The 15,586-nt window shown below is 43.5% G+C and overlaps 1 protein-coding gene across 2 annotated transcripts in view; it reads right to left on the bottom strand.

Annotated features, from left to right (window-relative positions):
* Positions 1-162: 162 nt before the first annotated feature.
* LOC106583528 (receptor-type tyrosine-protein phosphatase gamma) overlaps positions 163-15,586 on the bottom strand; it is a 258,643-nt gene continuing 243,219 nt past the window's right edge. For both annotated transcript variants that reach the window (XM_045705290.2, XM_045705291.2), the window contains exons 14-29: positions 12,033-12,124; positions 9,536-9,627; positions 7,619-7,715; positions 7,445-7,527; positions 7,137-7,271; positions 6,877-7,011; positions 6,387-6,559; positions 6,024-6,159; positions 5,581-5,727; positions 5,266-5,359; positions 4,921-4,997; positions 4,401-4,529; positions 4,130-4,276; positions 3,674-3,816; positions 3,456-3,591; positions 163-3,188 (exon numbers count right to left, since the gene is read on the bottom strand). In XM_045705290.2, the coding sequence (XP_045561246.1) occupies positions 3,042-3,188; positions 3,456-3,591; positions 3,674-3,816; positions 4,130-4,276; positions 4,401-4,529; positions 4,921-4,997; positions 5,266-5,359; positions 5,581-5,727; positions 6,024-6,159; positions 6,387-6,559; positions 6,877-7,011; positions 7,137-7,271; positions 7,445-7,527; positions 7,619-7,715; positions 9,536-9,627; positions 12,033-12,124 (1,963 nt within the window). In that variant the 3' untranslated portion in view covers positions 163-3,041. The remainder of the gene's footprint in view (positions 3,189-3,455; positions 3,592-3,673; positions 3,817-4,129; positions 4,277-4,400; positions 4,530-4,920; positions 4,998-5,265; positions 5,360-5,580; positions 5,728-6,023; positions 6,160-6,386; positions 6,560-6,876; positions 7,012-7,136; positions 7,272-7,444; positions 7,528-7,618; positions 7,716-9,535; positions 9,628-12,032; positions 12,125-15,586) is intronic.

Below are 15,586 nucleotides of genomic sequence, written 5' to 3'. Positions count from 1 at the left end.
GAAAAACTGAGTTGAAATGTAGTTGGCTAAGGTGTATGTAAACTTCCGACTTCAACTGTATTTACAAAGCATGTGACAATTAAAAATGTATTTGATAAGAGTACAACCCAATTCAAACCTTGCCTTATACTTTGGTCAATCTGACAAATACACAACACCACGTTGAAGTACATCAAAACCAATACTTTATTTAATGTATAGCAATACAATTTACGTATTAAATAGCACTATTAAACTTTAATAACATTATATCATATCACAGTACCATAGTAATGCAACACCATGGTACTATCATACAATGACAGAATATAATAAATGGAAAAAACATTTCTTTATCTTCAAGTTTACAAAATAGAATGAATGCTGAACTTGCTTAGATGGATTGAGGCAGCAAACTTTACTCAGTGACTCCCTAGATGTCTTCCATTCATAGCACAAATTGGTCTGGTGTAGTCTATAATAAAAGTCTGATATTCAAATGGGCAGTAATAACATTCTTTACCCCGACAGAACAAAAAAGAATCATGGTACCCTATTCACTATATAGTGCACTCTTTTTCATCAAATGTATTTTATTTTATTTAACCTCTATTTAACTAGGCAAGTTGGCTAAGAACAAAACCCCTATGGGACTCCCAATCACGGCCAGCTATGATACAGCCTGGAATTGAACCAGGGTCTGTAGTGATGCCTCTAGTACTGAGATGTAGTGCCTTAGAACGCTGCGCCACTCAGGAGCCAAAAAGTATGGCGCTATATAGAGAATAGGGTGCTATTTTAGATGCAGTAATGGACTTGTGCTGGAATGTGATGTCGGTCTACTTGTTTATTTGGAGACTTGGGGCTCTATTCGCTGAAGCGTTACAGATTGCATTATAGAAATGTAAAGGTAATTTCCAACATGCAGCGTTTATGTGAATGCAGTCTCCGCTAACGCAGGAACATTACCTTTACATTTCTATCAAGTTGTAATGCTGAACTTCTGCGACAAGGATGGAATAGAGCCCTTAATTCCTACATATTCTCCACAAATGCAATGAGTGAGAGTAGGATAATGTTAAAGAAAAAAGCTTAATATGAAAATATAAAAGTCTATGATGATCACACAGCATAGATTATAACTTCCAAGAAGATTGGTCCTTGAAGTAAATATGTACATGACCTTGAAATAGCAAATTACACTAATGTTATAAATGAAATATGATTAAAGCATAAAGTTAATAATAATAATAATAATAATAACAATAATAGTTACAGGCAAAAACATTTTTTTTGCTGCCAATAACCATTTCGTGACAGATGAGCATGTAGGCTGTGCTTACACAGGCAGCCCTATTTTGATATTTTTTTCACTAATAGGTCTTTCGACCAATCAGATCTGAATAAGATCTGATGTAAAAAAATCTGGGATTGGTCAAAAGACTTAGGCGGCCTGGGTAAATGCAGCCATAGTAAGTCAGGACTTTTCTTCAAATGTTGGAGAGTTGTGACTTCATTTAACAAGATACTTGTTGAGAGAGAAGAGCAAAAAATAGGAACAAATAGGAAAATACAGCATGTATGTATCAGTACAGGGTACAGCTACAGGATACAGTATAGGGTAAAGTAGATATTGTGGTTTGGTGTAGGCGTTAGATAAAAACAACCTCTTTTAGCCCAGTTAAAACAACATGGTGCAGTATGGACTGACACATTGGACTGGTTTTTAGGATAAAAGCTTCATGTGACACTTGTTTACATTTTGGGCAAACAACTTTGTTGCAATTTTCAACCATGTCTTTGGTTATAATGACAGTAATACACTTCACCCTCCAGATTATGTTAAAACCAAGAACTCCATTCATATGGTAAAATGAAAGCTATGTTTAATATGAAGTTAAGTCCATTGTAATGGAACAGTTGATGCCAGACGAGTCACATGTAGACCTGGGTTTAGAAACTAACTAGTATAATTTATTAAAACAAATTTGACAATATGGGTCTCAGTGTGTCCAAGCACCAATCCACACAAGGCGAGAGAGGAAATGACAGAGTATACAAAACCAGCTGCTTAATATGATCAAGTATATAGTCATATGGATTACAAAACAATAGAAATCTTAATATAAAGCAATGAATGTTCACAGTAGTTGTTGTAATACCAATTTACAAATAGAATGGAGATATTTGGGTAATATAGGAATAATATGTATAATCTACAGATTATAAATGCTCCTGGGATAAGGTGGGTTTTACTGAATAAGAAGTGTTGGGTACACTTTATTTGGATAGTCCTGATAGAGCATCTACAGATGGGCTTACCATCAAAAAACGATCTGTTGATAAGCAACTGCTTGCTAAGGTTACGGTTAGTTAGGTATAGAATAAGGTTTAGGGTAAGGGTTCAATTTAGGATTAGGATAAGGGTTAGGGCTAGTAGATAGTTTAAATCTTACTGATAAGTCTGTAGAGCATCTACAGATGGACTACGCCAATAAAGTCTTACCGAAGAGTTGACCAGATGATAGTGTTGCAATGCTTGTTAAGTGAGCTGTACTGTCATACACTGAACTGGGATAGTCTATATTGAGAAATCTTTTCGACTGGATCATGTTGACCTTCAGGGTTGTCCTTGGTCCTCATTCTTCATTCATTGAAGCTAAAGTCTGTTCTTTGCCACAATCCAAAGAGTTCCAATGAGTGTAGAGTACAGTGGAGCCAGGGTCTAGTTAATGGTACTGTATTATCTAACAGGGTTTTAGGCAGTAACACCGACAGTGTAGTGTAAACTGGACAGAGACACTTTCTTTTTCCTCACGTGAAACAATGTAACAGTTAACAACTCTCAGCAGGATAACAATTAAGACAAACAATTATGAAGAAAAAAATAAATATCCAAAAAGTTTATATCAGTGTAAAAAAGGTAATCAGGTTATTCATTTAACCAATAATTCTGGCTAAAAAGGCCTCAAGGAAAGTCCGCCAAAGTTCTCTTTGTTCCTCAGAGTTGTACAAATTAAGTGCCTTCGGATGGTGGTGTGGTCAGTCAGACCAGTAACCAGTCAGACCAGCGACTCCATGCTCTCAGCAGGATCTGATTGGTCCATGATGACCACCACTCCATTAGTGTCCATGTAGATGGGGCTCATCCCACTGTCTCTACTGCTCACCAGGCTCAGCATGGCCTTGTACAGGTACTGGTACTGCTCCTGGAGACAGACACACCGGGAGAGAGGAAGACCGAGAGACAGGTTAACACCACTGTAAATTACTGACAAATGTTACAACTTTAAATGATACTTCTAGGTCTATTCTAAGATTGTTGACATGTCAGAATGAGCAATGACAACCACCAAGTGATATTTGTTCCTATGACTGACTGGAGATTTTGCTTAAGTTAAATAAGTTATTGCTTATTGGCGATTATTGAAGCCTGACAGCACCAATCCTCCTGACTGGGTCAGGGGTGAACTCACTATGTCTGTGAAGACTCCCGGCCTCATGAGGTTGATCATCTTAGCCACCTGATAGACATCCACAGCCCCTTCACTCTCCAACTGCTGAGACAAGGTGGTGAGGGCACACAGAGTCCCTGCAGACACGGCCCCAAACCTACCAGGGACATGGAGGGACATGTTAACACACATACATACTCCTGATATACCAATGCATGCATGCCGACAAACACACTTACTCATCGTGTATAATGGTGGGTCCGTCTCGGGTCATAGCCTCCTCTTTGATGACGTTGATGAGCTCAAAGGTGCCGCTGAGAGGGGCATCAGGGTTGGGCCATTTAGGGCACTGGAAATGTCTCACCTCCAGGACATAGTCATCCTGTTAGTGGGAGAGATATTAGACAGACAGACAGACAACTAGGACACTGACAATACAGTACCGCTACCTCAGGCCAGCACTGTAGTTTAGCTAAAGCCCACTTATCGACACTTAGTTTGTATTAATGGGAATAATAAACTTTTAAATGTATTCAAATACTACTTTCCTATCTAGCTTGAAGGATCACTCTGGGACACACATGGCCCTGCCATCTGTGTACAGGTATGACAGGGTCTGAGAGGGTTTTATACACTCACGCAGGTGAGAGTTTACTTGTGAAGGGTGAAAGGTCAAAGGTGAAGGGTTACTGTACCTGCGTGGCCTCCAAGATGAAGTCGTGGATGATGATCTGTTCTTCGTTAGAGAGACACAGTCTGTCCTTGCTGATCAAGGTGACGGTGAAAGCTAGGCAGTTCATTGCCTCCTCTCTGCTGGGCCAGTACACAAACTCATCCTCAGCCTAAATACACATATGGCAGACATACATGTTAGATGTGTGTAATGTATGTGTGTGTAACCAGGCGAGAACAGTAGAGCGCTACTTGACTAAATGTTATAACCTTCTGGCCAGCTACTCTACTCACCAAACCATGGTTGTCTGCAAGCATGACGATGATTTGGGCATTGTGGTCCCAGATCATTCTCCAGAAGTCTGTGGTGGTGTGGGGTAAAGGATGCTGGGTAATGATGAACTCATTACTCCTGTAGTAACCCTGCGTGGCCCAAGGTAGAAGATCAATATGTAAGCACTCATACATAGTCAACAACTCACAAAATCTTCTATAACATGATTACCCAATTACTTTCACGTTGTCTAAACATCAGAAGGAATTTATTGTGCCAGTTAGGTTTTACATTTGATCTAAATGAGTTTTAAAAGGTTACGATCGGATCGTGATGAGTACTGTGTACAGGCCCTTGTCTCAATTTCTCAGTATTAATTATTCCTTATAATAAATAATTGACTATTATTCAGTAAGAGGCTTCACACAATAACAGTTTGAAATGCAGAGTAATTATAATCATCAAGGGAACAGAAGATATCATTAGACAGAGTGTGTGTGGTGAGCGTTGTGTGGTGTGTGGGGTATAGCAGTATCATACCATTATGTAGGAGGCATTGATATAGTCTGTGCCTTTCATTCCAGGGAGAGGGGCCAGTCCTACGCGAGCTCGTTCCGCTAGAGCGGGAAAACATGTATTCAATCACACCCATGGCCTTAGGGTGCCATGATACAGTACTAGATAATAATGCACATAACTGTTGCTGTGGCATCTACAGCACTTTCCATAACATGGCCAGGTAAATAAACTCTTTCTATAATGTCTCGGGGCGAACTGGCAAAGCATGACACCTCATTATCTCACTCAGTGCAGTAGATGATGGGGAATTGACAGAGAAATTGATAATGTAGCCTAGGATAGTATCTATAGAAATACTGTCCTCACATGGAACTACTGAGGAGTTGCGGTTCTTCTCCTTGTTGCAGTCTTTCTGGGCGCTGAAACACTCCACGAAGCTGCCGTTACTCTGGGTCAGCAGCTGGAGAGATAGAGGTAGCAAGACCGTACTGTGAGATAGAAAAATCTCACCATGAATGGGTTTAATGTTTATTAAGTGTGTATGTGACATGTATTACAGTGTTCAGTACACCGTAGCCCTTCAACTATGGAGTCTCTAAAAGGCTCTATTCCTTATAGTTTGTAAGACATACAGCACGAACTACACTATGCTACACCAAAGGAGTCTGGGGTTCATCATACCCTGAACTGCTTGTCGAGGCGTGTGCGGCCCCCCAGGCCGGGGGTGAGGATGCTGTTGACGTAACCATGGAGCTGCCAGGCGGGTACCTCTGTCTCACTGCCCAGGATGGCCTCCATCAGGGCATCATGGATGAACACGTACTGCTCCTATAGTCCAGGGGGAAGGGCAGAGGGAGGAAGAATTAGACTGGAGAGAACCACTGAGCTTATGGAGAAGATCTCTCTAGCTAGTGTAACATTGTGTAGGAGATGACATTCTCTTCGGAAGTTACTGTAGCTGTATGAACTTTGGAGGTGTATTGGAGGTGTCATTTGTCACACACACACACACACACACACACACACACACACACACACACACACACACACACACACACACACACACACACACACACACACACACACACACACACACACACACACACACACACACACACACACACCTCTGTCTGGACCAGGTAGTTGCGTTGTGTGCGGATGTGTTTGAGAAAGCCCCAGACGTTGACTGTGCTTTTGTCTTTGATCTGCTGCAGCATGCTGTCGATGACGATGTACGTCCCTGTCCGCCCGACTCCAGCACTATACAACCAAAACACATGTTAACTACTAACTACCACAGGAGACCCATAGAACGAGCTGTATTACGGATCGTAGACAAGACTTCAATGAAACTAGTGGTGTTTCTGATTACTTCTTATGATGAGGAAGATGATTTTGTGCACTAGGATAGAGCGTCACCCTCTCTGCAGTAAACATGGGTGGAATCCATGTTTAGAGAACATCATTTTTCTAGAGAGCTATTGTACCTGCAGTGCACTAGGACAGGGCCCATGCCAGGTGCGCGTGCTGCAGAGGAGCGCCCTATAAAGGTGAGGACAGGTAGGGTGTATTCCGGAACGCCCATGTCAGGCCACTGGGTGTAGTGATACTGGATCACCATCCGCTCGTTCTGACGCCCCTTCGGGTTGCCCTTCTGACCCTGAAACAACATGGATGACATTTAAGAATAAACTGGATGGAGTATGTCCACTTGACAGATACAAAAATATAAGGCACACAAGGGAAGACCTTCTGGCTAAAGGGCCAATTTCCTTAGGCCTAGCCCAAAAACTATTTCAATGGAGGATTTCTATTGAACATGATTCTTAGTGATTTTAGCCAGGACTAGGCTTAATGTGTGTCTGGGGAAAGCAGCCCTAAGCGGAGGGGTCCCCAACACAAGGGAAGAGCACTATGCACAAACATCTCAGTAGTACTGTAGACGTACTGTAGGGGTACTGTACCATTTGGACATACCTTTTTGACTTTGGTGTTCCGTATGAGGAATTGTCTCAGTGTGTAACAGGCGTGAACTTTAGTACTCTTCAGAGTCACCACAATGTTGCCATACTCCTCACTGCTCTCTGTGGGCCAGTATTGGTCACATTTTCTCTGTGAAAGACAACAGTATTAATCTAATCTTCTCTGGAAAAAGAAAACAGTATTAATCTTATCTTCCCTGTCAAACAACAATATGATATGCTCTTTACACCAACAGTCAGCGAGAGACCACCTACCCTTCCTTTCTCTACCAGGTTGGTGATCATGACGATGATACCAGTGTTCTGTTCCCACACCATCCTCCAGAAGTCCTCGAACGTGGACTTGAGAGGGCCCTGGGCGGCGATGTAGGCCTTGGGATGGTTGTAACCCTGTTGAGAGGAGACGAGGGGCTGAGTGACAGCAGTACACTCACACAGAGCGCAAGTACAGTACACATAAGGTGAGTACCAGAGCATATATAATGACAGAGAAAGAGAACACAGCATACATAAAAACACTTAGAATAGCTACTAAATACATCTAAAGCAGTTGGTTGACCTACATCTACATAGTTAGCGTTCATGTAGTCACTGTGTTTAGCATCCTTGCCAGCCAGGGGTCGTAACTTCACCCTACTGTGATCGTCTGGGAGATAGATGAAAGGAATATTAGTCTCATTCTGCATTGCCTTTTTAACATCACACATGAATATAACAGGCTGTCAGTGTTGACTTACAAGCCACGATGTTGATGTATCTGTTTTTGTGCTTGTTGTCAGGATGATTGGAATGTTCTGCAGTGATCTTAAGGTCCACCGTACAACGCTGGACCTCCTAGGGAGAGAGAGGTCAAGATGGGAAGAAAACTATTTATTTTTCAAACAGCAAATGACCCATCAGTTAATATTGATATGTTTGAATTACATTAGAAACATGATCATTATCTTACGGGTTTGTATAGTTGTGTGTATCCACACATCTGGGACAACTAGCCTAGTGTTGCGGCTGTATGTCTGTACTCTGTTTGATTGACATAGTATGAATAATGTAGGTTCACCTGCACCCAGCTGTGTGCGTCTGTGTGCTGTGTGTGCAGTGTGTTCCTTCTGGGGAAGTGTTAGCTTTGTGCCTCCACCTGGTCACAGAGGCAGTGTGTTCCTGTCCAGCCAACCAGTCACGCCCTGACCTTGGAGATCCTTTATTCTCTATTTTGGTTGGGTCGGGGTGTGACGAGGGTGGGCATTCTAGTTTATTTAATTCTATGTTGGCCTGGTATGGTTCCCAATCAGAGGCAACTGTTTATCGTTGTCTCTGATTGGGGATCATATTTAGGCAGCCATTTCCCCACTGTGTTTTGTGGGATCTTGTTTGTGTTTAGTTGCCTTGAGCACTGCATAGCTTCACGTTTCGTTTTGTTCTTTATTGGTTTTTTTTGTGCCTGTTCACATAATAAAGATGATGAACCCAAACCACGCTGCATTTTGGTCCGATGCTTACTCTAATGATCGTGACAACCAGCAACTAGACTGTTAATTAACCTGCCTCACACTCAGCCATCTGCTCCACAACACACACTTTTTTCAGTATAAATATACTGAACAAAAATATAAAACGCAACACGTAAAGTGTTGGTCCCATGTTTCATGAGGTGAAAAAAGATCCCAGAAATGTTCCATACGTACAAAAAGCTTATTTCTCTCAAATTCTGTGCACAAATTTGTTTATATCCCTGTTAGTGAGGATTTCTCTTTTTCCAAGATAATCCAACCACCTGAGAGGAGTAGCATATCAAGAAGATTATTAAACGGAATGATCATTACACAGGTGCACCTTGTGCTGAGGAAAATAAAAGGCCACTCCAAAATGTGCAGTTTTGTCAAACAACACAATGCCACAGATGTCTCAAGTCGAGGGAGCATGCAATTGGCATGCTGAATGCAGGAATGTCCACCAGAGCTGTTCCTGGAGAATTTAATGTTCATTTCTCTACCATAAACTGCCTCCAATGTTGTTTTAGAGAATTTGGCAGTACGTCCAACCGGCCTCACAACCGCAGACCAAGTGTAACCATGCCAGCCCAGGAGCTCCATATCCGGCTTCTTCACCTGCGGGATCGTTTGAGACCAGCCACCCAGACAGCTGACTGAGTTGTATTTCTGTCTGTAATAAAGCCCTTTTGTGGCGAAGAACTCGTTCTGATTGGCTGGGCCTGGCTCCCCAGTGGGTGGGCCTATGCTGCGCTCCTGCCCAGTCATGTGAAATCCATAGATTAGGGCCTAATGGATTTATTTTAATTGACTGATTTCCTGATATGAACTGTAACTCAGTCAAATCATTGTATTTATTTATATTTTTTCAGTATACATACTGCACATGCCCTGTACACATTTCATAGTGTTTACACAGACATAGGCAGTAATGTACACACCTACACACTCACAGACATAGGCAGTAATGTACACAACTACACACTCACAGACATAGGCAGTAATGTACACAACTACACACTCACAGACATAGGCAGTAATGTACACAACTACACACACAGACAACATAAACCAGAATATGAGAATATCATAGACTCACAGACACACACTCCCCCTCAACAATAGGAGAAAGGCTGAGAGATAAAAACGTATTGTGTTACTTCCTACCTCAAACTCCTCAGAGAACCCGTGCAAGTTGTTGGAGTAGAGCTCCATGATGTGTTTGATGAACTGCCTGACAGGGATGGCATCCATGTCATCTGTAGGAAGACATACCACACTTAGAAAGACACAAATGTGGACATATCACACTTAGGCCTTCTTCACATTGGCAGAGAGAGAGTGACTTTCTTTGGCAATGTTAACATATGTTTCCCATGCCAATAAAGTGCCTTGAATTGAATTGAGTGAGTGTATGACTGTCACAAACAAAATCTAAATTTAGATCAATTTTAAATTCAGGCTATAACAACAAAATGTGGAAAAAGTCCAGGGGTGTGAATACTTTGTGAAGGTGTAAATAACAATATTAATATCCTGTCTAGAACCTCCCTACGTTTGTAACATCTTCCATATTTCAGACAGACAAATGAAAGACCAAATATTTGAATATCCCTTCAGCCTGTATCCCTTAGATTACCAACGTCCCACTGTGCTACTCTAGTGTGGCACAGCATTACAAATGAACCAGCAATCTGCTAGATGTTCACTGCCTCTCCCACAGACACTTTCAGACAAGAACATATATGGGGCCCAAACGTCTCAGAGTAGGAGTGCTGCTCTAGGATCAGGTCCTCCCTGTCCATTAAATCTCATTCAATGTGATCTAAAAGGCAAAACTGATCCTAAATCAGCACATCCCACACAGCCTCCCACTAAGACTAATAACTACCCCAGTAGTACAGATATTGTTGTTGTTTATGTTGAGAAGAACACTTATTAGCCATGTCACACAGAGCGATGGGAATCACACCACAGCTAAACCAGTCACTGGCGGACAAAGAGCCATAATTGTCTAATATGGGTGTTTAGAGGGGGTGGCATCTGTGTCAGATGAGCCACATCAGTCCCAAATTATCCATTAGGGAGGAGAGGTGATGGGGAGGCTACTGTCACACAGAGAAAGCCATCAGGACAAAGGGTGTGTGTGTGTGTGGACAGAGGAAACAGCTGCTGGGTTTGTCTGCTGGTGCTGGTGTGTGATATTACAGCCAATACACACTCCCAGCTGGGTCCACTGACAGACAGGCACTCCCTGACTCAGTTCAATGGTTCCATGGTTAAAGGTGATTGGGGGATTGTTTGAGTGTCCATTTGTCAACCGTCTTCCATTTATACACTAATCAATGGAGCTGATTACAATACTATGGGCACATTTGGATTTGCTAGAACTTTGCAGCTGTGCACACATTTTGCATCCCTTTATTCAGGAGAGAAGGGATGTGATGAAAGGTGGAACAAAGACATTCACGTGCAGGCAGGCACACGTGCAGGCAGGCACACACACTAGACCAGCTGTGTCAGAGTTTTGGCTCCATGCATTACAGTCCAGTGGGGGGATGGATTTAGCATTTCAGACGCTGTAAAACAATCACAGTTCTATAAACACTTAACACTCGGTTCTCTGAGATGGTATATTAACTTGTCTGTACAGAAAGAAGCAGTTCGTCTCCACATTGAGGAGAAAAGAGGGAGTAGGGGAGAGAGCGCGTGAGCGAGGAAGGGGACAGAGCGCTTGCGCGAGGAAGGGGGACAGGGAAAGAGCGAGCAAGGAAGGGGGACAGAGCGAGCGAGGAAGGGGGACAGAGCGAGCGAGGAAGGGGGACAGAGCGAGCATGTGAGGAAGGGGGACAGAGCGAGCCTGCGGTGAAGGGCGACAGAGCGAGCGTGCGGTGAAGGGCGACAGAGCGAGCATGCGCAGAAGGGGGACAGAGCGAGTGTGCGAGGAAGGGGGACAGAGCGAGCGTGCGAGGAAGAGGGACAGAGCGAGCGAGGAAGGGGGAGAGAGCGAGCGAGGAGGGGGGAGAGAGCCAGCGAAGGTGGGGGTGGGGGGGAAAGAGAGCGAGCAAAGGTGGGGGGAGAGAGAGGGAGAGAGAAAAGAGACAAAAGCAGAATGGATGAAGAGTCAATACAGACATCAGCTGAGTTCTTTAAGTTAACCATCATTGCTATGAACTGGGCCGTAGTGCCATAGTCCCTCTGTCCCTGAGTGTCTGCTCTCTTTAAAGGAACGCTATGCACTACACACAGCACTGTCTTCTCATTGTGCTATTGACTAGCTGCCTCTACACTGGGCTCTCTCAGAGAAGAACCCTCTCACATGACTCCTAATAGAGCAGGTCACAAGCATTTTTACATGCACTCAGGGTGTAAGCTGCTGAGTAAAATAGAAGTAGATTGGCCCATTCAAAAGTATTAAACTCACACTAGAATGGATCCTATCCTTAACAAGAGCAGATAATGACTAACAAAGAAAAATACTTGACTTTGAGAGTGTGGACAAAAACATTGACAAGAAAATGGTCACAGAATGGTTGTGGCTACTATAAAAACCTACCAGGAAGCGGTGGGCAATAGTTTGTAAACACAAAAATATTGCTAAAGCAGGTTAGATTGAATTGGGCTCTCATGTGTGTTATGGTGTGTTAAAGAAGGTGTGTCTTACCTGGGATGGGGATGACAGGGATGTTCTCATTGGCCACCACCCTGGGAGAACTACTGTCCTCCACATAGAAGTGAGCTGTCTGGAAAAACCTCCTGTAGATGAACACAGAAGAGGAGAGATAGCCCAACATCACCACACAGAAGAGGAGAGATAGCCCAACATCACCACACAGAAGAGGACAGATAGCCCAACATCACCACTGTCATGACGTTGGCCTGTGGGTAAGGTTTATGACCCCCCCATAAATACCTTTCTCCCTTCCCCTCTCTCTCTGACCCTACTGAAGGACTTTTGAATAGCCTTTGTTTAATATAGAGAGTCTGGGAACATCAAACAAGTGGGGGGAAAGGAACCATATTTCGGTAATAGAACCAGTTGGAAATATACCAGGTACTTAATGAGTATGGATGTCAGTTCGGTTGTCATCTGAGACATTATGACTGATGACAGGATGACATAAACTGTACCTGGGAAAGTCTACACATTCTAGTTATCAGATTCACATGGAATTGTTGTGCAATTTAAATGTTTGATATTGAAACTGTTTGTTAGGAGATTAAATTTAATTTTAGCTTCCAAATGAGAGACTTGGGTTTTCATAAGGAAAGAGCCCTGACCAATCAGTGGCCCGCCCCTGTGAAGAGACAGGGGTTATAAACGATGTGCAGATAACCAACAATTTACGATGTTTGGAATGAGATTGACGTGAGGTAAACTAACGCATCATTAATCAGAGGACTCATGGATCAGATATTATAATATCTGAAAGTTATATTAGGAAAATTATAACTTTGTAATCTGAATATTTTCCTTGGTGCCCCGACCTTCTAGTTAATTACAGTTACACGATTAATCAGTTTAATCGCGTAATAATAATTACACAGTTATTTGATAAACATGTCTTCCGTTTTATTGATGCCAAAGACACGACACCACACAGAAGAGGAGAGATAGCCCAACATCACCACACAGAAGAGGAGAGATAACATCGCCACCAGTACCACGCAGAGGAGAGAAGAGAGTAAACCCAACATCACCACCAGTACCACACAGAGGAGAGAAGATTGTAAACCCAACATTACCACCAGTACCACACAGAGGAGAGAAGATTGTAAACCCAACATTACCACCAGTACCACACAGTAGGACAGAAGAGAGTAAACCCAACATTACCACCAGTACCACACAGAGGAGAGAAGATTGTAAACCCAACATTACCACCAGTACCACACAGAGGAGAGAAGAGAGTAAACCCAACATCACCACCAGTACCACACAGAGGACAGAAGATTGGAAACCCAACATCACCACCAGCAACACACAGGGACAGAAGAGAGTAAACCCAACATTACCACCAGTACCACACAGAGGAGAGAAGAGAGTAAACCCAACATTACCACCAGTACCACACAGAGGACAGAAGATTGTAAACCCAACATTACCACCAGTACCACACAGTAGGACAGAAGAGAGTAAACCCAACATTACCACCAGTACCACACAGAGGAGAGAAGAGAGTAAACCCAACATCACCACCAGTACCACACAGTAGGACAGAAGAGAGTAAACCCAACATTACCACCAGTACCACACAGAGGACAGAAGAGAGTAAACCCAACATTACCACCAGTACCACACAGAGGACAGAAGATTGTAAACCCAACATTACCACCAGTACCACACAGTAGGACAGAAGAGAGTAAACCCAACATCACCACCAGTACCACACAGTAGGACAGAAGAGAGTAAACCCAACATCACCACCAGTACCACACAGAGGACAGAAGATTGTAAACCCAACATCACCACCAGTACCACACAGTAGGACAGAAGAGAGTAAACCCAACATTACCACCAGTACCACACAGAGGAGAGAAGAGAGTAAACCCAACATCACCACCAGTACCACACAGAGGAGAGAAGAGAGTAAACCCAACATTACCACCAGTACCACACAGAGGACAGAAGAGAGTAAACCCAACATTACCACCAGTACCACACAGAGGACAGAAGAGAGTAAACCCAACATCACCACCAGTACCACACAGTAGGACAGAAGAGAGTAAACCCAACATTACCACCAGTACCACACAGAGGACAGAAGAGAGTAAACCCAACATCACCACCAGTACCACACAGAGGAGAGAAGAGAGTAAACCCAACATTACCACCAGTACCACACAGAGGAGAGAAGATTGTAAACCCAACATCACCACCAGTACCACACAGTAGGACAGAAGAGAGTAAACCCAACATTACCACCAGTACCACACAGAGGACAGAAGAGAGTAAACCCAACATTACCACCAGTACCACACAGAGGACAGAAGAGAGTAAACCCAACATTACCACCAGTACCACACAGAGGAGAGTAAACCCAACATCACCACCAGTACCACACAGAGATGAGTAAACCCAACATCACCACCAGTACCACACAGAGGAGAGAAGAGAGTAAACCCAACATTACCACCAGTACCACACAGAGGAGAGAAGAGAGTAAACCCAACATTACCACCAGTACCACAGAGGACAGAAGAGAGTAAACCCAACATTACCACCAGTACCACACAGAGGACAGAAGAGAGTAAACCCAACATTACCACCAGTACCACACAGAGGAGAGTAAACCCAACATCACCACCAGTACCACACAGAGATGAGTAAACCCAACATCACCACCAGTACCACACAGAGGAGAGAAGAGAGTAAACCCAACATCACCACCAGTACCACACAGAGGAGAGAAGAGAGTAAACCCAACATCACCACCAGTACCACAGAGGACAGAAGAGAGTAAACCCAACATCACCACCAGTACCACACAGAGGACAGAAGAGAGTAAACCCAACATCACCACCAGTACCACAGAGGACAGAAGAGAGTAAACCCAACATCACCACCAGTACCACACAGAGGAGAGAAGAGAGTAAACCCAACATCACCACCAGTACCACACACAGGACAGAAGAGAGTAAACCCAACATTACCACCAGTACCACACAGAGGACAGAAGAGAGTAAACCCAACATTACCACCAGTACCACACAGAGGAGAGAAGATTGTAAACCCAACATTACCACCAGTACCACACAGTAGGACAGAAGAGAGTAAACCCAACATTACCACCAGTACCACACAGAGGAGAGAAGAGAGTAAACCCAACATTACCACCAGTACCACAGAGGACAGAGGAGAGTAAACCCAACATCACCACCAGTACCACACAGAGGAGAGAAGAGAGTAAACCCAACATTACCACCAGTACCACACAGAGGACAGAAGATTGTAAACCCAACATCACCACCAGTACCACACAGTAGGACAGAAGAGAGTAAACCCAACATTACCACCAGTACCACACAGAGGAGAGAAGAGAGTAAACCCAACATTACCACCAGTACCACACAGAGGACAGAAGATTGTAAACCCAACATCACCACCAGTACCACACAGTAGGACAGAAGAGAGTAAACCCAACATCACCACCAGTACCACACAGAGGACAGAAGAGAGTAAACCCAACATCACCACCAGTACCACAGAGGACAGAA

This window comes from Salmo salar, chromosome 22 (genome assembly GCF_965601325.2).
Source record: "Salmo salar chromosome 22, fSalSal1, whole genome shotgun sequence".
Lineage (NCBI taxonomy): Eukaryota > Metazoa > Chordata > Actinopteri > Salmoniformes > Salmonidae > Salmo > Salmo salar.
Note: the sequence above shows the minus strand (reverse complement) of the source record. Positions and strands in the feature narration are given on the sequence as shown.